Source organism: Trichechus manatus, unplaced genomic scaffold (genome assembly GCF_000243295.1).
Source record: "Trichechus manatus latirostris isolate Lorelei unplaced genomic scaffold, TriManLat1.0 scaffold00029, whole genome shotgun sequence".
NCBI lineage: Eukaryota > Metazoa > Chordata > Mammalia > Sirenia > Trichechidae > Trichechus > Trichechus manatus.
This window is the reverse complement of record NW_004443965.1, coordinates 8,697,861-8,722,113: the sequence shown is the minus strand read 5'-3', so window position 1 is coordinate 8,722,113 and position 24,253 is coordinate 8,697,861. Positions and strand designations below refer to the sequence as shown.

Below are 24,253 nucleotides of genomic sequence, written 5' to 3'. Positions count from 1 at the left end.
GTCCATTTGCTACTTTTGCCTCTTTGAACATATGCCGAATAAAACTTTCTTTCTGCTTTACTAAACTTTGTGATGTTTTCAGCCTACAACACTATCCATTTGAGGAAAAAAGTTAGAGCGTTACTTCAACTTTCTAGCCACATTGTTTTTGCTTGTTTCTATATCTGTTATTTTATCTCCAAATATTACATAGAAACCCCGAGTATGTCCCCTGGACACGCTTTTTTTTAAATTTTTTTTATTGTTGTAGTTTAAATGAAGTTTACCTTTCAAGTTAGTCTCCCATACAAAAATTTATACATACATTGTTATGTGACCCTAATTGCTGTCCCCATACTGTGACGGCACACACCTTTCCACCCCTGATTCCCCATGTCCATTCAACCAGCTCCTAACCCTCTTCGCCTTCCTGTCTCACCTCCGGACAGAAGCTTCCCTTTTAGTCTCTTGTATCTACTTGAGCTAAGAGACACACTCCTCACCAAATATCACTTTATGTCCCACAGTCCAGTCCAATCCCTGCCCCAGACACCCATTTTCACTCAGTACTGAAGTCACTCCTGAGGTTCACCGTTCAGCCAAAGATTAGACAGACCTATAAAACAAACAATAACACACATAGTTCAACCATGCATATGAGACTAAATGGGCACACCAGCCCAGGGGTGAGGGAGAGAAGGCAGGAGGGGACAGGAAAACTGTATGAATGGAAATGGGGAAACCAAGGGTGAGAAGAGGAGAGTGTTGCCCTGTCACAGAGTTGGCAACCAATGTCAAAAAACAATTTACGTATTGATTGTTTAATGAGAAACTAATTTGCTCTGTAAACTTTCACCTAAAGCACAATAAAAAAACAACAAATATTACATAGAGGCCTCTCACAAATAAATATTTAAATTGCTCTTAGGAATTTATTATTAACAGAGATTCTTTTTTAAGGGGAGGCTCAGGTTCATAGAGCTGAGTTCCTTTAGAACCCTAACATAATTTAGCAATCTTATTCAACCATTGCTTCATTAAATGGTCTTTGAACCACACTTATTGTATTAATTCTCTCATTAATTAATGAGTTGAATGAAATCTTTGAAATATTTTCATTCTATTTGGTAATAGATCACGTTTTTAACTATCTTTTTTAATATATACTTTGACAATATTAATCCCTTGTTAGAAATATGTCCCTCTTTGCATCATCTGCCTATTAACTTGGTCGATGAAGTCCTTCTGAAGTTTTAAGTAGTCCTCTACCTGTCCCTCGCCAAGATAGCCCTCTTATGGGATTTCTGCACAATTTTTAACCTCCCACTTGTTCTGCCTTAGGGAGTTCTGATGGGAAGGTTCTATTAATTAAAGCTGAATTACGGTTAGAGAACAGTCTAGACTTAGGATCAAATAAACTCCATTACCATCTCGGTTATATGTATTTGGGGCAGAGGGTGGAGGGAGAAATGGGGTGTGCTATGTGCCTGACTTTCCCTGTTTCGCTGAAGCCCATCGCTGTCAGGAGAGTCCAAATGTTACAAGCATGAGCAATAACCTGATACTGGGCTGGCATCCCCAAGCTCTTATTTTTTAATTTGTCCAGCCTGTGTTTGGGGTTAGGGCCCTGCTGGTGCAGTGGTTAAGAAATCGGCTGCCAGCCAAAAAGTCAGCAGTTTGAATCCACCAGCAGCTCCTTGGAAACCCTATGCCGCAGTTCTACTCTGTGCTACACGGTCGCTATGAGTCGGAATCGCCTCAACGGCGACGGGTTTGGGTTTTTTGGTTAATGTTTGGGGTCGATGGTAGGTTTCTGCTCCTAAATGGGAAAATTCTTGGAGTGCATGAAAATATGCTCTCATTTGGGCTTGGTGGGCAGAGGGCAGTTGTGGGGACGCGAGGCTGCAGTCTCCCGGGCGCAGGAAGGCTTCGGGGCGGGGAAGCAGAGTCCGGGGCGGGGCCGGACGCGCTGTCATCTGACTCGTGACTTCGGCGGGGAGGGGTAGTGCGGAAAGTCAGGTCTGGCAGGCCCCAGTCCCAGCAGACGCGGCAGAGCAGCGAGCGGCCATGCAAAGAAGTCCGCTGTCGCCTCGCCGCCCGCGCGGGCTGTGCCCACTGATGCTGCCTGGGCTGCTGGCGCTGCTGCCCGCGCTGGTAGCGGCGAGGACCCTGGGCGACCAAGCGGCCCTGTGGCCCCTGCCGCTCTCCGTGGAGATGTTCCCGCGCCAGCTGCTTCTTGCCCCCAGGAACTTCTCCATCGGCCACGGTCCCAATTCCACGGCCGGCCCCTCCTGCGCCATCCTGCAGGAGGCTTTTCGGCGGTGAGCGCTCCCGAAGGGGCGGCCAGTAGAGCAGGGGACCTGGGGATCCAGGGGGCAGGAGAGGCGGACCATCCCTGGGACATTGTGCAGACGCGGGGGGCATGGGGAGGAAGACCTGAGCGCCTCTCAGGATCCTCACCACCACCCAGCTACTTGGGGGTTCTTAGCCCCATTTCACAAATGAGGAAACCGTCTCATGGCGGTCTAGAAACCTGACCAAAGTCACAGGGCCGGAAAATAGCAGAGCCGGTTGGAACCCACACCGACTGAAAGCCAAGCTCCTTTCCTTCACCTCCTCGCCTCGTAAGGGACACCCTGGGTGCTTCGGAGCCCTAGTTAGGATGCAGGACACTGAGTGGAAGGAGTAAGTTGCTCAGAATCAGTGGCCGTGTTCCGCCTTGGATCAGATGGACAAGGGGGTTCCCCTTTCTCCAGAATTGGGGAGGAAGGGAGGGAGGAAGTGGCAACTACTTCTTTGAAGAAAATTGTAAAAGTAAGAAGAGTGCATCTGGGATGACTTAGACGAGCCCCTCCTTGAGGACCAGGGACCCCCCCCCCCAAAGTTGTCAGCTGTCACTTACAGGCCCGTCTCACTCTTTCTCCCTCCCCAAATCTGGTAGAATTCAGATGGCAGGGAGCATTGACTAAAACACCTCTATCCTTCCGAAGTCACTACTCCATTTAGTGTGAGAAGTTTCCATCTAACTACTCTTATGCCGCCAGTGCTTACGCAGTACTTGCCGTACCCCCACCGACCCCCCCCCCCCCCGCCAATACCAGTCATGTGCTTGCTCTCCCTGCTTCTTGTTTGTTTTTTGTTTTTTAAGAAGAAAAAACCCAAACCCGTTGCCATGGAGTCATTCCGATTCACAGCGACCCTACAGGACAGAGTAGAACTGCCCCATAGGGTTTCCAAGGAGAGGCTAGTGGGGAATTCAAACTACCAAACTTGGTTAGCAGCCATAGCTCTTAATCACTGTGCCACCAGGGCTCCTACTTAGCACTTGATATTTAGAAGCCCTCTCGCTTCTCTAACCCCTTGGGCCACACACACACAAACCAAACCCACTGCCATCAAGTCCATCCCAACTCACGGCAACCTCATGTGTCACAGACAGGGTGAATTTTATAATGGGGAGGTAGTCACAGCTCTAGCTTTGCTAAACACGAGGTATACAAGTAAGTTGCATTTACGGAGGTAGTTAAACATGCCACTTGCTGTCCCCTCGGTGTGAGACCTGTGTAGGTGGGACTGTCCTGAGGGAGGTGGTGTCCTGAAGGTGTGTAGTTTGGTGCTGGCTGTACTGCCACCTCACACCCCCAATCTCTATCTCAGTTCCTGATGGGCAATTATAACTTAATTGTACCTGAAGGACAGCAAACAGCTGGTGGAAAATTACAAAACTAGTTTAGTAACATGTTCTGGCCCCAAGATATTCCTGGCGCTTAAACTTGGGCTGAAGAGGCAGAGGGCAGAGATGGTTCTCTCCTGTTTTGCTCAAGTCAAATGGATATTGTTACCCTCCTATTTTAGACTCATACTTTAATGAGCCTTTGGTATTGAATCTGCTGACAGATCAGAATGGCTGGAATCAGGGTGAAGAAATAAAACCAAAGTGGTTCGTTGCTTTGGGATATTGAGAAGGATTTCATGAAAACGTACTTGAAGGTCACCTAAAGGTATATGATGGCTAGGAGTGGAAATCTTTTAAAAGCAAACACATCATGTTTGCTTTCAGCCTCAGTTTGTAAAACTAAAACTTCCTTTTGTGCCGTACTGCTAGAAAAAATAAGAACTTAGTAATATGCTGAAGTGGTATGAGTATGGCAAGAAAGCATGGTGAATTAACAATGATAAATAACCAGGAGCGGTATCAGCTGTGAGATGATTTAAAAACAAGGCTTGGCACTTCCATGCAGTTGCCTAACTAATTCATGCCCTGTGTGTTAAGAATTTATTAATTATACCCTGCATTGTTAGGAAGCTGGTTATAAAACATATTTCCCCATACGGCTAAGACTTGAAAGCATTCACATGAGCCTTCTAGGAACTTAGAAGAGGGAGTGTCTATCTCAGAGTAAAAGCACAGTAGGGTTGGAAGGATTTAGAGACAATGGAAATGTTTGGAAAACTCTAGGTGGTCGGGAACACACAGTATAGGCCCTAGATGGTTCAGAATCACGTGGCTCCCGTCTCATATCACAAACCTCGGCTTTGAAACAGTATGCTTTTGGCAGGTTTTGGCATCTTACGTGTACAACTGCTACCTCAGCTTCTAGAACAGGGTCCACCACATGCTTGTTGTTAGGTGCTGTCGAGTCCATGCCGACTCATAGCGACCCTATGTACGACAGAACGAAACACTGCCCGCTCCTGCGCCATCCTCACAATCATTGCTATGTTTGAGCCCACTGTTACAGCCACAGGGTCAATCCATCTTGTTGAGGGTCTTCCTCTTTTTCACTGATCCTCTACCAAGCATGATGTCCTTCTCCAGGGACTGGTCCCTCCTGAGAACATCATCAAAGTATGTGAGATGAAGTCTCGCCATCCTTGCTTCTAAGGAGCATTCTGGCTATACTTCTTCCAAGGCAGATTTGTTGGTTCTTCTGGCAGTCCACGGTATATTCAATATTCTTCTCCAAGACCATAACTTAAAGGCATCAGTTCTTCTCTGGTCTTCTTACTCATTGTCCAGCTTTCACATGCACATGAGGCATTTGAAAACACCATGGCTTGGGTCAGGGGCACCTTACTCCTTAAAGTGACATCTCCGCTTTTTAACACTTAAAGAGATCTTTTGCTAGTCATTGATTTTTTTTTTTTTTAATATGAATAAGTAGCCTTCACTCCCTCAGTTCCTGAAAGGCTAAATTAACCAAAATACCTTGGACATCACTGCCTCAGAGCCCTTTGAATTTTCTGCTAGGACTTTAATATCCAGGGTGAGGGTTTCCTTATTTGGGACAAGCCAGCACCTAATTTAGATCTCCAAGCTGCCAGTAGCCTTAATTTCCTTTTGAACCTGTCAAGGTTTTCCTATGAGAAGAGCTCTTGGCATCTTCATCCATTCCACTCTCTCACTGATTAACTTCCACGCACTTCCAGACTCATTGGAACTTTCCTTCCTCGCTTTACTCTCTGGAAAAACACAAGACAGTCTTACACACTGGTAGCATATTCAAACTTCTGCCTTATCAAAATCTAGAAAATATGATTTCAACAGTTGCTTGGCAGCCTATCTGATCTTTTTATCTGTTATCTAATTTATATTTAATATTCTCTCTCTCTTATATTTGAGTACAAATGGAAGGTAAATTTTAAAGACTAGTGAGAATTCTATGGGTTGATGACATTTCTTTTTGTGGTTGGTATATCAGCTAGGATGCTTTTGGTGGCAAGTAACAGGAAATCTGACTCAGTCTGGGGTAAGCAATAAGAAAGTAGTTATCTCACATATCAGGAGGTGGAAAAGCAGGGAAGATTTTAGTCCTTTCCAAGAGCTAGTTGACTGCGTGGCTCACTGTGTCATCAGAGATCCATGTCTCTTCCATCTCTGCTCTGCCATATTCAGTGTGACTGCAACTGCTCCAGGTCTCACATACAGAGAAAGAAGAGAAACTGTCTCTTCTTATGACTCTTCTGGAGAGGAAATGTCCCAGAAATGCTGCCCCCTCCCACACACACACACATACCCCTCATTTGCCAGAATTGGTTCACACACCTAAGAGTGATGGGATTACCATGATTGGTTTGACAACTGGTTCTTAACCAGAGGTTGGAGTGGGTGGGGGGTGGCGGGGATAGGTTTTAAAATTCTCACACCTGGATCCCAGTCCCAGAGATTCTAATTTTGTAGGTCTGGACATCAGTATTTTCCAAAAGGTCCCCAGGCAATTCTAATGTGCAACTTGGGCTGAGAGACTGTACTTGGACTGATGTTGGGTGGCATGGATTTCAGGAGTCAACTACAATGTCTGCTAACCAAAACCTGTTGACGTCAAGTTAATTCTAACTCATGGCAACCCTGTAAGACAGAGTAGAACTGCCCCATAGGGATTCCAAGGCTGTAATCTTTATGCAAGCAGACCACCACACCTCCTGCGGAGTGGCTGATGGGTTCGTACCACCAACCTTTTGGTTAGCAGCCGAGAGCTTAACCACTATACCACTAGACCCCTTACAATGTCCACTACCACATATACATTTAAAACTTGGCCTAAAATGTTTTTACACTTTGTTTAAATTTATTTCTCACACAGATATTATGAGTATATTTTTGGTTTCTATGAGCAGCACCATGGCCCTACTAGATTTTCTACTGGAACAGAGTTACAGCAACTTCTTGTCACAGTTGTCCTTGACTCAGAGTGTGATGCTTTCCCCGGTATCTCTTCAGATGAGTCGTGTGAGTACAAATTTAATGAGAGTGTATCCTATTCAAAGCTGTTCATTACAGACTTGAGTGCCAGAAACAGTCTCCATGCCACCAACTATTGGGAGTTTTTGGTCAGTGAGTTTCTAATTCCTATTTTTAAAATAGTCGTTAAAGTCTGATTGTAAAAGTAATGCATAATTGTTGTAGAAAATCTGAAAGTACAATAAGTACAAAAGAAAAGGAAATAAATCATTCATAATCCCAGCACTCAGAGTTAACCACTGTTATTTCAGGTGTATACTTTTTTGCAGAGTAATATGTTTATATGTTTTATATAGATATGAATATATGATGTTGTTGTTGTTTGGTATTGTTGAGTCGATTCCGACTCATAGTGACCCCACATGACAGAGTAGAACTGCGCATAGGGTTTTCTAGGCTGTAATCTTTATGGGAGCAGATCACCAGGTCTTTCTCCCTCGGAGCCACTAGGTGGGTTCTAACTGCCAACCTTTTGGTTAGCTGCTGGGTGCTTAACTGTTGCTCCACCAGGGCTTCCTAAAATTCGTGACAAACATTGATATAAAATGAGGTAATTATATATGTGTGGTCTTTGTATTGTGCTTTTTTCACACAACAATACATTATAAATGTTTGTGTATTTCACTAAATATTCTTCTATAACATCATTTTTTATGGCTGAGTTATGTTCTACCATTGTATGGATGTACCTAATGGCTAATCCCTTGTTTTTGGACATCTAAATGATTTCCTAACAACATTATCTTTGAAGACAAATCTGTGCTTATATCCATGACCTATATTTACACTCTAATTGACACAAAGTTACCTTGGGGAGATGGAGCTATAGCATTTGATAATATAGTCAGTATTTAACTATACGATCTTTTGTTGCTTAAAACATTATTCTCTAGTGTTTTTCCCAAATTGTTTTGGAGGGAATACACACATGGGCAGGCCTTTTCTATAAGGCGTATTGGCTGGGAATAATGTGGAATTGCATTAAGGAATCAAAGAGGAGCACAGGCAAAATGAGGACACGAGTAACATAAAATTAGTGCAAGAGAGAACAGACTGGTGAGTTGGGTTTAAAGAGGGAAAGGATACTGCATATCTCAGAGAAAGGAGTACCCCTTTGTCCTCAGACTCCCCTGTAGTTAGGTACATCTTTTCTGAGACTCATGGCCCAGCCAAGTTGACACATAACCTTAACCATCACAGCAGAGTTACTGTCACCTCACACCTTGGCATTCGTTACTGCCAGACATAGTCAGATAGTAGACTTTTTTACTATTGTTGTAAATGTGAAATGTCAGATAACGAGATAGTCAGTAAGTGAAAAGAAGGTATATTATGTCCATTAGTAGCTATGGAGACGGTGGAGGGACAATTATAGTATAGCATACCTGTGCATCCAGCATTCAGACACTATTTGAATTAAGTTTTGCAATCTGAATTGAGATAGCAGTGATCATTAGATTACCAAGGAATCTTTGCTGTCTGTTCACATCAGGAATACAGATAACATGTTGTAAATTCCAGAAGATGAAATGTATCGAGATTAGAGACTCATAAGCTTGCCTCCCAGCCAGCTCTGCAAACCTCTTTATTCTGAAAGGTAACTTTCTTGAGACAAGGTGATTGTAACATTTTCTGGTCGAAGGATAAACTAGTTTTAAGTTTTTAAACTAGTTTACACTGATGATGATGATTGTAAAAGTAAGACATATACACTGAAATAACAGGACGTCAGATGTTGTCCAGAGTGTGAGACAATGTTGAAAAAAAAGGAAAGTGAAGCACCATCTATTAAAAATAAAGATATGCATACCCTCTCAACCAGAAGTGGACAAGTTTATACTCTAGAGAAATGGTTACATAAATCAAGGATATTTTATACAGCTTGTGTGTAGTAGTAAGTATTGTGTCCATCAATAGAAAAAAGGCTAAATAACTTGTCAATCACACTAACGAGGACTATACAGTAGTTAAGAATAATGAAGCACAGTTATAAATAACACAGAGAGACTGCCAAGGTAAAATGCTGAGTTGAACAGAGAAAGTTGTATACTCATGTCAACAGCATGATACAATTTATGTATCAACACACAAACATGCACATAAAACAATACTGTATTTTCTTGTTACGCGTATGTGCATGTAAATGCCTAGGAATAGGCCTGATAAGGGTTTCCTATGAGGAAGGTAGAGGGAGTTGGGTGAGCATCTTAAAGGGGATTCTAGCTTTATCTATAATATTTTTTTATTTTTAAAGGCACATATATTGATACGTCATTTATATACATACCCTCCATAACCAGCAAAAGTATTTATGGTATAAAAAGATAAAGAAGGCGGTAACTTAAAAGTCAAAGACCTCAGTGCCACTCCTGTTTCACATCAGAGAGTTAATCGTTCTATAGTTTTATGTGTCTATATGTTTAGAAAACCAAATCTCCTTCTAATTTCTATATATTTGTAGTTTTTCCATTGAGTTGAATCCAAATCCTTTTTAATATCAGCCAGTCCTCAGCTACTGGAAAATAATCAGCATCAAATACATGCAACATGTTAATGTTTTTAAATACTCTTTCTGCTATTTGTGAGCGATCTCAAAACATAATGTGGTAAAAAATGTTTTTCAAACAGTGGCCAATGAAATCATGTGTTCTAGGTAGCTGATTAAGAATTTGATATAGATGTAGAGGAAACATGATTAGATTGTGCTCATAATAGCAGTACAGTTCTTAGCCTGGCATTCAGTTAAGTCATCACTGTTGTCTTCTGATGGAAAAAGCTACCTTGTCAGAAGACTGTCACCTGAGTTGGTCGCACGATTGTTGGCTGTTGGTAGAGCTTTTCCCTACCTGCACCAACTGTCCTGTGACAGCCTGGGTAGCAGTGGTGGTGGAAGGTGATGGTCCAGCCCACATCATATAGCATGTAAATCATTAACCTCCAGCCCTTGAGTGTTTTATTGTGGCAAAGTCCACATCTGTCACATCCTTTAGCTGTCAGTCTCTCCTTTAACCCCTCTGGTGCTTTATTTAATCTGTGGTTGACCTCACCCCAAGCCTTCCTAAAAGACTAAATTGGCTATTAAGCCTTCCGCAGAATATGGTTTCAAAGGTTTTAAAGATTAGCCCCCTCCTTGCCCAGAAGCTTTTAACTGAGAGAGAGCAAAGACTGAAAAATCTTGGATTAAGCAGAAGGGAATTAAGGAGTAGGTTTTAAAGCAGATTTAGGATGATACTGGGGGAAGGTGGGTGTTGGGCAAGAAGAGGAGCACAGAATGGAAAACAATGGAGATAACTCTCTGGCCTTAGGGGAGTAGAAGATTGAGTGGTCTGTGAGGCTTCTTCCCCAAGGCATTTTGGGCGCCTGAGGAACGTTTGCATTTTTGACCTACATTTTAGCTTAACTAGAATTTCACTCTGTTGAAAGGCAGTTGGAAAGAATAAATCTCCTGGAGGGGAAAGTAAGGAATCATGGAGATGACACCAAGTTTCTGACTTGGCTGGATGGTGGTGTTGACTCACAGAAATGAGGAACACAGGAGGACAGGCAGATTGGAAGTGTGTGGAGCAGGAAGGAGGAAGAGTCCATTTTGGGGCTTGTAGAGTTTAAGAGATCTACAGACCAACCATCTAAGTGGAGATGTACAGGAGGCAGCTAGAAAAACAGGTCTGGATCTCAGGAAAAAAAATGGTTCTGAAATACCGATTATATGTTTAGGAAATTTACTGTGAGTCATTGAGGGATTAACAGTCAAAAAAATATATTTTTCACCACAGACAGTTTACTTGTGAAAGAACCAGTGGCTATGCTCAAGGCCAACAGAGTTTGGGGAGCATTACGAGGTAAGTTCTTTGCAGTTGCATTGTTATTTTTTATTAAAGGAATATTTTCAGTTGGTACTTTGTGAAATGAAGTGTAGCAAAATGTTGCTTCCTTGGACTCTTTACAGACTGATTTGTCAGGTAGTTCCAAAATGATTTCCATTAAACAAGTACTACTTAAAACACAGGAATGTGAAACGGTAAGTATGCTCTAGAGTTGGTTGGAGGCAGTGGGCAGAGAAGAACCTTAAAAGCTTTTTCTGTGAATTTCAGTCTGAACGTCAAAGTTTGGGCACTGGGATATTTATTTTTGCTGTTCAAAAGCTTCTTTACCACTTCTAGATAGGTAAGATACTGTCTTATAAATAACATAGATTTTAAAAAGGAGAATTTTTTTTTAAATGGGAGTAAAACAAAGTTATAGTAATTAACAATAAAAAATCTTTGGATTTGACTCAGATTAAGCAGTATGTAAGATAAAATAATCATTTTTATGCTGTATTTTTACAGCCATAATAATAGTATGATTATAATCATATTTCAAAATAGAACATGAAAGTATCTCAAAACTCTATGTTTAGTACAGCTGTAACTGATGTTTGACCTGATCCATATCAAAATAGAAAAGAACTAGAGAATGTGCAGCGACTAGATTCTAGTCCAAGAAGTCCTTATTTTCTGTTTACCTTTAGACTTTCAAAGTAATCTCCTCTACACTGGTATTAGAATGTGCTGCCACTTAGCAGAAAATTCTAGTAATTCTGCCCAGTATGAGCCCATAATTGTGGGGGTGTGAAAAAGGCACAGCAAAAATGATTTTGAACTACCAGTATTATTAAGTTAAAAATTTCCCAAATTATAGTTGTCAGCGAGAATGATGAACCTTTGATAAAGTCAAGGCCAGTCACAGGAATTTGCTTATACCATAATGTTAAGGGAACAATCCACTTGAGAAAATAATGTTCACAAAATAGTCTTTGCAGTTATAAGTAAAACACTGTAAGTTATACATTGGGCCTTTATTTTAGTTTCATGGTTTTTTTGTTTGTTTTTTTTTAGGCTTTTCTGTTAAGTTTAGGTACCTTTTAAAGTGACTATAATATTTGATCAAAAAATTGTTTTTCATAATGCTACAAATTTATTAAGGAACATGTTTTACTTTATTAAAATCTTTTAGAGTTTATCATTCAAACAAACCCAGGGTATGGGTACATATGAAGTAGAGCATTTTAGATGAATAGAGAAAGCAACTATATATATATTTTAATTGAGCTTTGATTTCAGAAAACATGTTAGAGGGTGTAGGTATAATATTATGTTTAATTTTATTTGCCTTACCTAGTTATAGGTAGATGTTTGCGTAAGACAATTTTATAAATAACACAATAAATTTCATTTTCCCCAGGTTTAGAGACCTTTAGCCAATTAATTTATCAAGATTCTTATGGGACTGTGAGTATCGTTATTATATGTTACTAAAATTGTTGCCTAGATATATTACTACTAGGAAAATATATAAATAAAAATATAAGTTGTGTAACTATTGCTCCCTGAAGTTTTCTTTTCCCCAAATATTTATCTCTAGTGTAAATTATACTTTTTTTCCCTTGCTTCTAAATTAGTATTTTATCCAATACTTGCATAGATGGATAATTTTTATTAATCTCAAGACAAAATTCTAAAAATCAAAATTTTATTTTGTTTTATAGTTCACCATCAGTGAATCCATCATTACTGATTCGCCAAGGTTTCCTCATAGAGGAATTTTAATTGATACATCCAGACACTATCTGCCAATTAAGGCTATTCTAAAAACTTTGGTAGGTAATTTACTTAATCAATCTAATTAATTTAATCCATTGTCTACTTTGAAAATGTGTCCTCGTATGCTGTTATTTTGTGTTGATTACTTAGACTTGTGTAGATTGAAGCAGGGCTATTCATTTTTCATGTATTACATATGAGCACTGGGCTTTCTTGTGTCCCTCCCTTGGGAGTGTATTTTCGCATCGGTAGAGGTTCTTCTTAAGGGATTGCCCTCCTGTTTCTGTTGTGGGGGCCACAACATATATTCAGACACGATTGTTAAGACATAATTTTAAGTTGTTGTGTGCTGTTGAGTCGATTCCAACACACAGTAACCCTATATGACAGAGAAGAACTGCCACATAGGATTTCCTAGGCTATAATCTTTATGGGAGCAGATCATCAGATCTTTTCTTCTGTGGAGCCACTGGTGGGTTCGAACCACCAACCTTTCGGTTAGCAGCCAAGTGCTTTCCCATTGCACTCTATGTATACATTGGCCCTCTATATAAACTTCCATTTGTCAAATCATGTGTTCATATTTTTGGCTAGAATACACAACAATCGTCCGTCTAGTTGTTGTTAGGTATTTTTAGGTGCTGTCAAGTTGGTTTCGACTCACAGCGACCCCACGCACAACAGAAGGAAACACTGCCTGGTCCTGTACCATTCTCACAATCTTTTCTATGTTTGAGCCCACTGTTGCAGCCACTGTGTAAATTCATCTTGTTGAGAGACTTTCTCTTTTTCACTGACCCTCTACCTTACCCTCTACCAGTCCTTCTCCAGGGACTGGTCCCTTCTGATAACATGTCCAAAGTAGGTGAGACAAAGTCTTACCATCCTTGCTTCCAAGGAGCACTCTGCCTGTCCTTCTTCCATGACAGACTTGTTCGTTCTTCTGGAAGTCCAGTATATATTCAATATTCTTCACCAACACCATAATTCAAAGGAATCAATTCTTCTTCAGTCTTCCTTATTCACTGTCCAGCTTTCGCAAGCATATGAGGTAATTGAAAATACCATGGCTCGGGTCAGGCACACCTTAGCTCTCAAAGTAACATCTTTGTTTTTTAACACTTTAAATAGATCTTTTGCAGCAGATTTGCCCAGTGCAATATGTCATTTGATTTCTTGACTGCTGCTTCCATGGGTGTTGATTGTAGATCAAAGTAAAATGAAATCTTTGACAACTTCAATATTTTCTCCATTTACCATGATGTTGTTTACTGGTTCAGTTGTGAGGATTTTTGTTTTCTTTATGTTGAGGTGTAATCCATACTGAAAGCTGTAGTCTTTGATCTTCATCAGTAAGTGCTTCAATTCCTCTTCACTTTCAGCAAGCAAGGTTGTGTCATCTGCATATAACAGGTTGTTAATGAGTCTTTCTCCAATCCTGATGCCCCGTTTGTCTTCATATAGTCCAGCTTCTTGGATTATTTGCTCAGCGTACAGATTGAATAAGTATGATAAAAGGATACAACACCTTTCCTGACTTTAAACCACACAGCATCTCCTTATTCTGTTCAAATGACAGCCTCTTGGTCTATGAATTAGTAAGTTCCTCATGAGGACAGTTATACATTCTGGAATTCCCAGTCTTCACAATGTTATCCTAATTTGTTGTGATCCACACAGCCAAATGTCTTTGCATAGTCAATAAAACACGGGTAAACATCTTTCTGATATTCTCTGGTTTTGGCCAAAATCCATCTGACATCAGCAGTGATATCCCTCATTCCACATCCTCTTCTGAATCTGGCTTGAACTTCTGGCAGTTCCCTGTTGATGTACTGCTGTAACCATTTTTGAATGATCTTCAGCAAGATTTTCCTTGCATGTGATATTAATGATATTGTTCGATAATTTCTGCATTCCATTGGATCACTTTTCTTTGGGATGGGCACACATGTGGATCTCTTCCAGTTGGTTGGTCAGGGAGCTGTCTTCCAAATTTCTTGACATAGATGAGTCAGCACCTCCAGCGTTGTATCCATTTATTGAAACACCTCGGTTGGTATTCCATTAATTCCTGGAGCCTTGTTTTTCATCGTTCCCTTCAGTGAAGGTTGGACTTCGTCCTTCAATACCATCAGTTCTTGATCATATGCTACCTCCTGAAATCGTTCAACATCAGCCAATTCTTTTTGGTATGGTGACTCTGTAGATTCCATCTTCTTTTGATGCTTCTTGTGTCATTCAATATCTTGCCCATAGAATTCTTCAATATTGCAACTTGAGGCTTGAATTTTTTCTTCAGTTCTTTCAGCTTGAGAAATGCCAAGTGTGCTCTTCCCTTTTGGTTTTCTAACTCCAGGTCTTTGCACATTTCATTATAATACTTTACTTTGTCTTCTCAAGTCACCCTTTTAAATCTTCTGTTCAGCTCTTTTACTTCATCATTTCTTCCTTTTGCTTTAGCTCCTCTACATTCAAAAGCAAGTCTCAGAGTCTCTTCTGACATCCATTTTGATCTTTTTCTTTCTTTCCTGTCTTTTTAATTACCTTTTGCTTTCTTCATGTATGATGTCTTTGCATAACTTGTCTGGTCTTAGGTCATTAATATTCAATGTGTCAGATCTATTCTTGAGGTGGTCTCTAAATTCAGGTGCGATATACTCAAGGTCATATTTTGGCTCTCGTGGACTTGCTCTAATTTTTTTTAATTTTTAATTTTTTTGAAGCTGAACAAATTAGTCCTCTTGTAGGTAACCTATTTCCCAGCTGCATCAGCCAAATCTCTTCAGCCCAGATGAAGGGAAAGTGAGGCTCTCAATTTTGATATCTGTTAGGGCAAAACCCCTCCCTTGTATTTTTAAGTCTTCTTCAAAATAGTTTACACTTTATATAAATATCATATTCTGTTTATTCTTCCAGAGAATATAAAAAATAAGTATGTCAATTCTCCCAAAAATTTCTCTAGGCATTTTTACTGGAATTGTATTGCATTTGTACTGAATTTCTTTCATTAATAAGGGTTGGCCCCCAAATTTCAGAATTGTGGGAATTAATAAGCCCTCATACTTAAATGAATGCGCTATTTCCTCTGCTCCATTGCCAAACACAGCAGTAGCAGTAGCAGAGGAGAGGAGCTATTTTCCATTCTTGGAAAACCTCTAAATACTCCTGGAACTTAATAGCTTGTGCCCTCCCATACAGTAAAGTTAGAGCTCACTGTCTACAACAAATATGAATTCTGTATAGGCTTTTGGAATAGTGACATGCCATGTAAAGTATATAAGATGAAGAATCTATACTTCTTCCTCATTCTTTCTTTGCTGAAAAAAAAATTTTAAAGGAAGCAGAAGCATTGGAAGCAATCTGAATGTAGATGTGTAAATATAGGTTGAGTATTATGTCCACAGTATATAATTTTTTAACATGTCTGTTTGCAGGATGCCATGAGTTTTAATAAGTTTAATGTTCTCCACTGGCATGTAGTTGATGACCAGTCTTTCCCTTATCAGAGCATCACTTTTCCTGAGTTAAGCAATAAAGTGAGTAGTTCATGTTATTGTTGTCTCTGTCTACAAAAATTTTGGGTATAATTTCATGAGAAGTTTGTATCTTAAATGTTTCTTCTTATGAATAGAATTAAAGCAAAACATATGTTTGTGTGGCTTTTAATTTTTCTTTTAACAATGCTATGGCTTAGCATTTTGGATCCATAAAACTTATTTTTGTTATTGTTATGTTATTTTAAAAATGTTTAGAGACAGTACAAATATGATTTTCAAAACTTAATGAATGTAGGAGACCTGAAGTATTCATGAATAACATAAGGTTAAGATATTATATTTATCATGTGGTCCAGCTATATATTTGTTTTAAATAGCACTGTTTTGAATTCTTTAAATGACTTTTTTTTTTCCTCTCTGAAAAACCACATGAAGTAGAGAATTTCAGAGATGAGAGCTTTCTTGGAAAATGGTGGTCTCAGTTGGAAGTGTTCAGATTGATTGTACTGTAGACCAGTGGAGCTGGGAAGGATCCTCAATATCAACTAGTTTAATCCCCCTGTAATACAAAAAAGAAGCTGGTGTCCAGAGAAGTTATGTGTCTTGTTCAAAGTTGCACAATTAGGAAGGGGCAGAGCCAGAACTCTAAATGTTCTCTAACCACAATTCCAAAGCCTTCTCCTATGTTATAATGTAATTTAGGCTGAATGCTAGCAGCACTTGTGTTTTTATTTGCTTTTGTTTTATCTTTTATTATGGAAATTTTTACTCAGCAATATTTATCAGTACATGACCAATTCTGTATCACTGATACTCTCACTGACTCCCCCAACCAGTTATTTTGAAGCAAATCCCAGACATTATATCTCACCTGTAAAAAGTCCTGTTTTTTTTTAACCGTAATACCATTATCATACCTAAAAAATTAACAATAATCCCTTAATATCATGAAATATCCAATCAGTATACAAATTTCCCCATTTCTCTTTTCCTTTTTTAAAAAACATTTATTTGAATTGAGATGCAAATAGATTTGACCTGAGATGCAAATAAGGTCCATACACTGTGGTCAGTTGATGTCTGTTAATTCTCTTTTGATCTGTAGGTCCCCTCTCCATTTCTTTTTAAAGAATCTAATTCATTTGTCCTGTAGTTTCCCAGTCAAGGTTTTGCTGATTGCATCCCCATGGTGCCATTTTACATGTCCTTCTGTCCCCTGTATTTCCTATAAATTGGTAGTTAGGTCTAGTCTTGATTAGATACAAATTTGATTTTGGGGAAGGGCGGGGGAGACTATTTTTCAGGAGTTGAGCATTTATAGCCCATACCTTGAGAAATATGCTACAGTAACACCTTTAATGGATCTTTGTCTTTAGTTACAACCAATATTGAGTTCCATATTGATTTCTAAAATGGACTGAAGGTAATCTGTAAAAAAAATCAGGTGAATTATTATAGAGTCTATGGGGGAATTTTTAAAGCTAAATAGTAAAATGACTTTGAAAGAAAACAGCTATGCTTTGTAATAATGTGTGTATTTTGATTCTAAGATTCACAAGGGCAATGTATTCAGAGTTTTCATAGGTTTCACTTTGGAGACAAACATTTTATTTCCATTTTGTTGTATAGTTAAATGAGGTTGCATCACGGGAGGCCTTCTTAAAACAGGAGGCACAGGTGGAAATAAGTACCTCTATCAGTAAATCTGAGATTAACCAAAGTGTAGTGAAAGTTTATTGAGAAAATACAGTAACAAATCAAATGACAAGAACCCCAAAATGGTATTTCATTCTTTGCATGGATTTAGTAAAAATTCATTTTTTGTTTTTAATAGCTTCTCTATTCCTGAAACTATGTGTACTGTAGTATTTTTAAATACGTAATTCAGCATCATACAGAGACTATTGAATACGTTGTTAGGCTGTAAATCAGCTATCAGATATCAAATTGCAAAGAGAATTGTTGACAATTTCTAGGACAAAATCCAGTTTGCACATTTTAACCTTAATACGTGTGGCTTTTACAGGGAAGCTATTCTTTGTCGCATATTTATACACCAAATGATGTCCGTAAGGTGATTGAATATGCTCGATTACGAGGGATTAGAGTCATTCCAGAGTTTGATTCCCCTGGACATACGCTGTCTTGGGGAAAAGGTAAGGAGTTTGTGTTTTGTAAGTTGCATAAAGTGGACATTTGAGGTCCTGCATCTCTTATTTTACGGCTTGCTGTTTGCTCATTTTGTTCTCAATTGTGATTTGTACAAAGGTAGCACTATTGACAGATATAATTTAATATTATATGTCTACCATGAGCAAGGCATTGTGCCTAGGCACTGCCTTAAGTATAAAATAAACAAGGGATAAAGGACAACAAATAATGAATACAACAAGTTGAACACAAGTGAATTCAAGAAATGGTTTCATGGGTATGGTAATACTTAACATGCATTTGAGAAAGTAAATAACACATTCATGTTTCTGGTAAAGGGAATAGTATGAGGAAAGGCATTAAAAAGTATGAGATGTTTGACAAGTATTTGATTGGAGTATAGTGTAGCAAAGAATAAGAGGTACTATAGGGTGGTGGTTAAGAATTTAGGCTCTGGAGCTGGACTGCCTGAGTTTGAATTTTGCTTCTGCCATGTATAAACTGGGTGACTTTGGGCAAGTTATATAACACCCAGCCTCAGTTTCTCCATCTCTAAAATGGGGATATTGTTAGTTGCTATCACATAATTGTTTTGAGGATTAAATAATGAATGTAAAGCAGTGTATAGCATTTATAAGTGCTCAGTAAATATCGTTAGAGTAGACATGGGGAATAGTGGGAAACAGGTCTGGAAAAGTACCTTGTAGAGGACCTTGGGTGATGAATGTGGGCTACATCACAACACACTGGAAACCAGTGAAAGTTTCTGAGCAGGAGTGACATGATGGGAGCCAAACTTTAGGAAAACTTTTGTGAAAGTGACAGATTGGAGGGGGAAGGAGACTGAAATTCTAGACCAGGATGGCGATAGCAGGAATGTAAAATAATGGACAGAACTGAGAAGCATTCTGGAAATATAATCCACAGAACTTGGCAACTGATTGACTCTAAGGGGAGAGGGAAGAGTTACAAACTGGGATGATGGTGGTGCCCTTATACCAGAATACGGAAATCAGAAGCTAAAGAAAGAGGTTAGGGAATGGAGAGTTTAGTTTTTTGTTAGACTGTATTTGAACTGCAGCTGGGGTATCTAGCTGTATGCAGCAGGGAGTCTGAAATGTGGATTGATGCTCAGGAAAAAAGGTTGAGGTGAGCTGGAGATGTCAACTTGGGAGTCATTAATATTCAAGATAATATTTGAAGTGGATAAAATCTCAGAGACTGGATGGAAACAGAAACAAAGAGGCACTGGGTTAGGATTCAGGAAACAATCCTCCCTCATCTTATTTGGAAGAAATTACCTAGTAACTCTTAGTAAACATACTTATCTTTTTCTGTATACAATCTTTTATAGCTTCAACAAAACAAAGTAGTATAATCATGTGCAAAGCTGTGTCTTTATGATTTAAAAGCTTCCTTAAAAACCTTCATGTGTTTTTCCAGGTCAGAATGACCTCCTTACACCATGTTACGATGCACAAAAGCCATCTGGATATTTTGGACCTATAAACCCTACTGTGAATACAACTTATAACTTCCTGTATAAATTTTTCAAAGAAATTAGTAAGGTGTTTCCAGATCAGTTCATTCATTTGGGAGGAGATGAAGTGGAATTTTACTGCTGGTATGATAATTCTTTAAAACCCTTGTTATTATTATTTTTTCAACTGTTCCATTTGAAGCAGCTATGAGTATCTCCCCATAAAGATGGAAGAACTGGGGTATCACATCTGCTTGTAAGGATTTAAACTGGCAACACAACTCCCGAGATGGTGAATTTTTGTAGAAGGTACATTTTGGTGGTATGTCAAAGTGAAAGCTTAAGGAAAGACAATCAAGAAGCGGAAGGAAATGAAGATTTAAAAAAAAAGATTAGTGAAAGAGAAAGGCTGTAGTAAAAGTGGGCAATGATTTAAGCGAGAATTTTTCAAATAAAAATCCTCTTCACAAGTAACATTAGATGAAGGAGAGAGGCAGGGAGTAGGGAAAACCATTTTTATGGGAAATCAGCTTCTAGAAAGAAAACTATTTGCAGTGGAAAACTAAGATAACACATAGTTAAGTTTTTAGGCTTACTTTACTCCCTACAAACCTTAATAGTTTTATATGTGAACAACTGATGTTAGAGAGTTAAGATATAAAACGTTTAATGAAATTTTATTCACTCTTTTTGTTTAAGGGCATCAAATCCAAAAATCCAAAATTTCATGAAGCAAAAAGGCTTTGGCAAAGATTATAAAAAACTAGAATCTTTCTATGTTCAAAAGTAAGTTACTTGAAAGCCTACTTTTATTTCACTAATGCCTTTTGTAAAACTTTTGGTTATTATTTAGTAGTTTATTTTTCATTTTCTCCCCACCCCTTGCGAAAGTGTAGATGTTGTAAAAATCACTAAGGAGGGAAGGAGTATCCATTGCTTTCTTTAAATCATTACCATGATGACTCTTAAGTCTTTTGCAGTAACTGTTGAAATTCAGGAGCCCAGTCATCTGTTCTAAGAGCTCAGCTCGAAGCCCTGGCTACCCTGTGAGATCTTCACCACCACCTAGCTCCTGGTATTCATTCCCTTTGTCACCTCCAGGAGCATTTCTTTTACTGTATAGCTGCATTGTCCAGTATGGTAGCCATAGCCACCATGTGGCTCTTTACATTTCAACTGACTAAAATTAAAGAAAATTAAAAATTCAGTTCTGCAATTGCAATAGCCAAGTGCCCAATAACCACATGTGGCTAGTGGCTACCACGGTGGACAGTGCAGGTATAGAGAATTCCCATCATTACAGAAAGTTCTACTCGACAGTACTGCTCTATACCAGGGGTCAGCAATCTTTTTCTGTAATGGGCCAATAGTAAATATTTCAGGCTTTGTGGGCCACATACAGTTGCATATTTTTCTTTTTTAAACAATTCTTTTAAAAATTTAAAAACCATTCTTAGCACATGGGCCGTACAAAAATAGGCCATAGGCTATACTTTGCCAACTCCTGCTCTATACCATTCACTTGGCAAGCCCAGATTCTAGCCTTTTTCTGTTTAGCTTTTTGTGTAATGCATTCTTTTTTTCTTTTTTTTTTAATCTTGTAGAGCACTTGGCTTTTTATAAATATCTGTAGACTGTCTGCAACTGTTGAATGTTATCTAGGTGATATGACAGGGTAAACTATGGTTTCCTTTATTCTAAGACATCCATAAAATTACCAGAAATTGCTGTTAATACACTTCTCTGAGTTGCCTGCCAATTCACTTTGAGGCCACTTCTTCCTATCTTAGGGGCACGCTTAGCTCACTCATTCAGCAAATGACTACTAACTACCTATATATACTGTGTTAGATACTGAGCAGTGTGTAGGAAGAAGGAACTACAAGGGTCACTTAACTTTAGCTGGCTCTGCTCTAAAGCTGTGTTATACTTAAAGGCACCTCTCAACATTACAAGTAATCCTTGGTAGAATATGTGCACACTTAAACATATTGTTAAACTTGTGATCTGAAATACTTTGTAATTTTTTTTAATGCTAGGCTTGTGGACATTATTGCAGCAGTAAACAAGAGCTCTATAGTCTGGCAAGAGGTTTTTGATGGTAATGAGAAGGTAAGAGAGTAAAGATTGTATCTGATTCTGTAATACAAATGCCTTAATATTCTAACATGTGGAATGGAAGGAACCTTCATGAATCTGCCCCCAACATCACATCAATTAACTTACCCTTCCATTTAAACTTTTTTTTAGGCAGTAGCTATAGCCTAGGACCGGTGATAATGCATTTGTTTCTTTTCTTCCATTGACTTCACTCCTTAGTGCCTCTTCCTTCTCATCTCTTCCTCTACCCCTCTTTCATTAAGCACAAGCTGAAGTACTTTGAATTGAGTCCCTCTTTTCAGAAGCACAGAACAAACAGATAAGAAAAAAATGAGTCTTTATTGTTATTAAGGTAGCTTTACAGTAAAATTGTCAATGTAAACTTTTTTTCTCACTGAGGTAGTCAGAATTCTTCATTTTTCTTGGGGTAACTGGGAATTTGCAAGTTCACCTACCAGTATTACCTTCCCACAGGGGTTGGAGACATCCTCACAGTTCCAAAGTCAAATGTTAGTATGGTAGAAATGGATTAAAATGTAAAGCTTAGCCTTAGTTCATTGCACCTATATGGTGTCATATGTGTAGGCAAAAGTTAAATATCCAGCCTTAAGGTTGATGAAACTTCTCACCTTAAAAGTCCCTACAGTGCATTTAAATCCCTAGTCCATGTGGCACTAACTCTGAGGGAGAAAAAGAAAATGTAAATATGCTTTTTCAAAGATCTTAATTCTTTTCTAGCTATAATGCCTTGGACTTTCAGTTTCATCTACTGTATTTGCTAAACCTACTAATATGTATTGCATCTGCAACTTTAATAGCTTCAGCCAGGCACAGTAGTTGAAATATGGAAAGCAGAGAACTATCCTAAAGAACAAACCAAAGTCACAGAAGCTGGATACCCTATAATCCTTGCTGCTCCTTGGTACTTAGATTTGATTAGCTATGGACAAGACTGGAAAACATACTATGAAGTGGAACCTCTTAATTTTCCTGGTAAGTGAAGCAACTGCCTTTACCTTGGTTTGTTAGTCCTCTTCCCTACCCTCCCACCTGGGAAATCCTTACCTAGGTATTACCTACTAACTATTACCCTTTTATGCTTGGTCCTTGATTTTGAGATGCTTTAGGTATGTGTGTTTATTAGAAAAAAAAAAAAAAGGAAGACTCGGAGTATCATCTTAAACACTGTGAAAGGAGTCATCCCACTTTCCACATTTTGAAGATGTTTGACTGCATTAACCTTGTATCTCCTCCTCTGAAGAAAGGATCTAGTCTAGTTCAGTGGATTTCATCCTTGAGGGCATGGGCAGTGAGAGTGTCCGAGCTGTAGAGCTTCAAGCCCTCAGACCCCTCTTCACTGAGAACAGTTCTACTTTGTCCAGTTTTGTACATCATACCTTAGTGTAAAATTTTCCTTTGAAAAAAGGATTTTGCTGTTTAAAAAAATAGTCTGAAAACTATAGGGCTATTAAAAATTGATATTAACTACTTCTCTAGAAAGCATTTTCTGAGGATCAAAAAGCCATAATTATTGTAAAAAAAAGTATTAGGTACTCTTTTTTTTTTTTTAATATTAAGTAGAAATCTAAAGCAGGAATAGTGGTCCCAGCCCATTAATAACGAAACTAATGTTCCAACTTGTATTCCCTGGCACACTATTAATAGGTACCTGAGGGGAAAATTACTTCTGGTGTTCAAATAGGTTTGCATTAAACCAAATAAAATGGTATCTTTAATACTTGCCCACCCCATTTAGTTTTCATATGCCAATAAGCACTGTGCATCATGGGCTGGGTTGGGGATAAAGTTTGCCTCTGTATACAAGCCTTGAACTACAACTATTCACATCAAGTCAATGATTTCAATGTAGGTTCTCAGGAACAGAAAACACTCATGATTGGTGGAGAAGCTTGCCTATGGGGAGAATTTGTGGATGCAACTAACCTCACTCCAAGATTATGGTATGCAATTTAATTGATAATATGTGAGTTAAGAAATAAGGTGCCTTAGCTTTCTTTCTCCATCCAAGTGGGAAAGCACTAGGAATTTCCCCAAGCATATGATTTAGAGACTTGCTTAAGAAAACATGAATTTAAAGTACTTTGGGGGATGTGTGGCTTAAATTTTAGGCCACGGGCAAGTGCTGTTGGTGAGAGACTCTGGAGTCACAAAGGTGTCAGAAATTTAGAAGATGCCTACCACAGATTAATAAGGCACCGCTGCAGAATGGTCAGGTAAGACAAATAGTTATTTTTCAAGCTATTATTAGGTTCCACATGATTTTTAACCCTCTTATTCTGTGTTAGCTAACTTCTTGTTTTTTTGCTATAAATAGAAATGCATGTCACTTAAGAAGTAGTGATTTATTAAGAGAAACTGGGAACTGTATTTTGTAGGAAAAGAATAATACCAATAAGAAGATATATTTGGACTTAACAACTACGTTATAGATATATTAAATTTTGGTGTAATGTAGAAAGCCATCTCTAATCACTCTAACATATTTAACAATCTTGAGTGATTCTTCCTCTCCCCACCCCCTGTAATTATGCTATGGTTTGGTGATTCTGATTTAAGCTACTAAATTCTTTAAGATGGCAGATGAATTATATTAACATCTTTTATTCATACTTTATCTTTCTGCAGACGTGGAATAGCTGCACAACCTCTTTTTACTGGATATTGTAACTATGAGGAGAGTACATAAAAATAGCCTAAA

At 38.7% G+C, this 24,253-nt stretch overlaps 1 protein-coding gene across 1 annotated transcript; it reads left to right on the top strand.

Annotated features, from left to right (window-relative positions):
• Positions 1-2,023: 2,023 nt before the first annotated feature.
• Positions 2,024-24,253, top strand: HEXB (hexosaminidase subunit beta). The gene is made up of 14 exons (XM_004374577.3): positions 2,024-2,300; positions 6,564-6,709; positions 10,495-10,560; positions 11,945-11,991; positions 12,249-12,359; positions 15,741-15,842; positions 17,830-17,959; positions 19,398-19,578; positions 20,134-20,220; positions 21,474-21,546; positions 22,353-22,527; positions 23,405-23,495; positions 23,664-23,768; positions 24,181-24,253. Exons 1-14 carry the CDS (start codon positions 2,047-2,049, stop codon positions 24,239-24,241), a joined length of 1,629 nt encoding a protein of 542 aa, XP_004374634.3. The 5' UTR covers positions 2,024-2,046; the 3' UTR covers positions 24,242-24,253.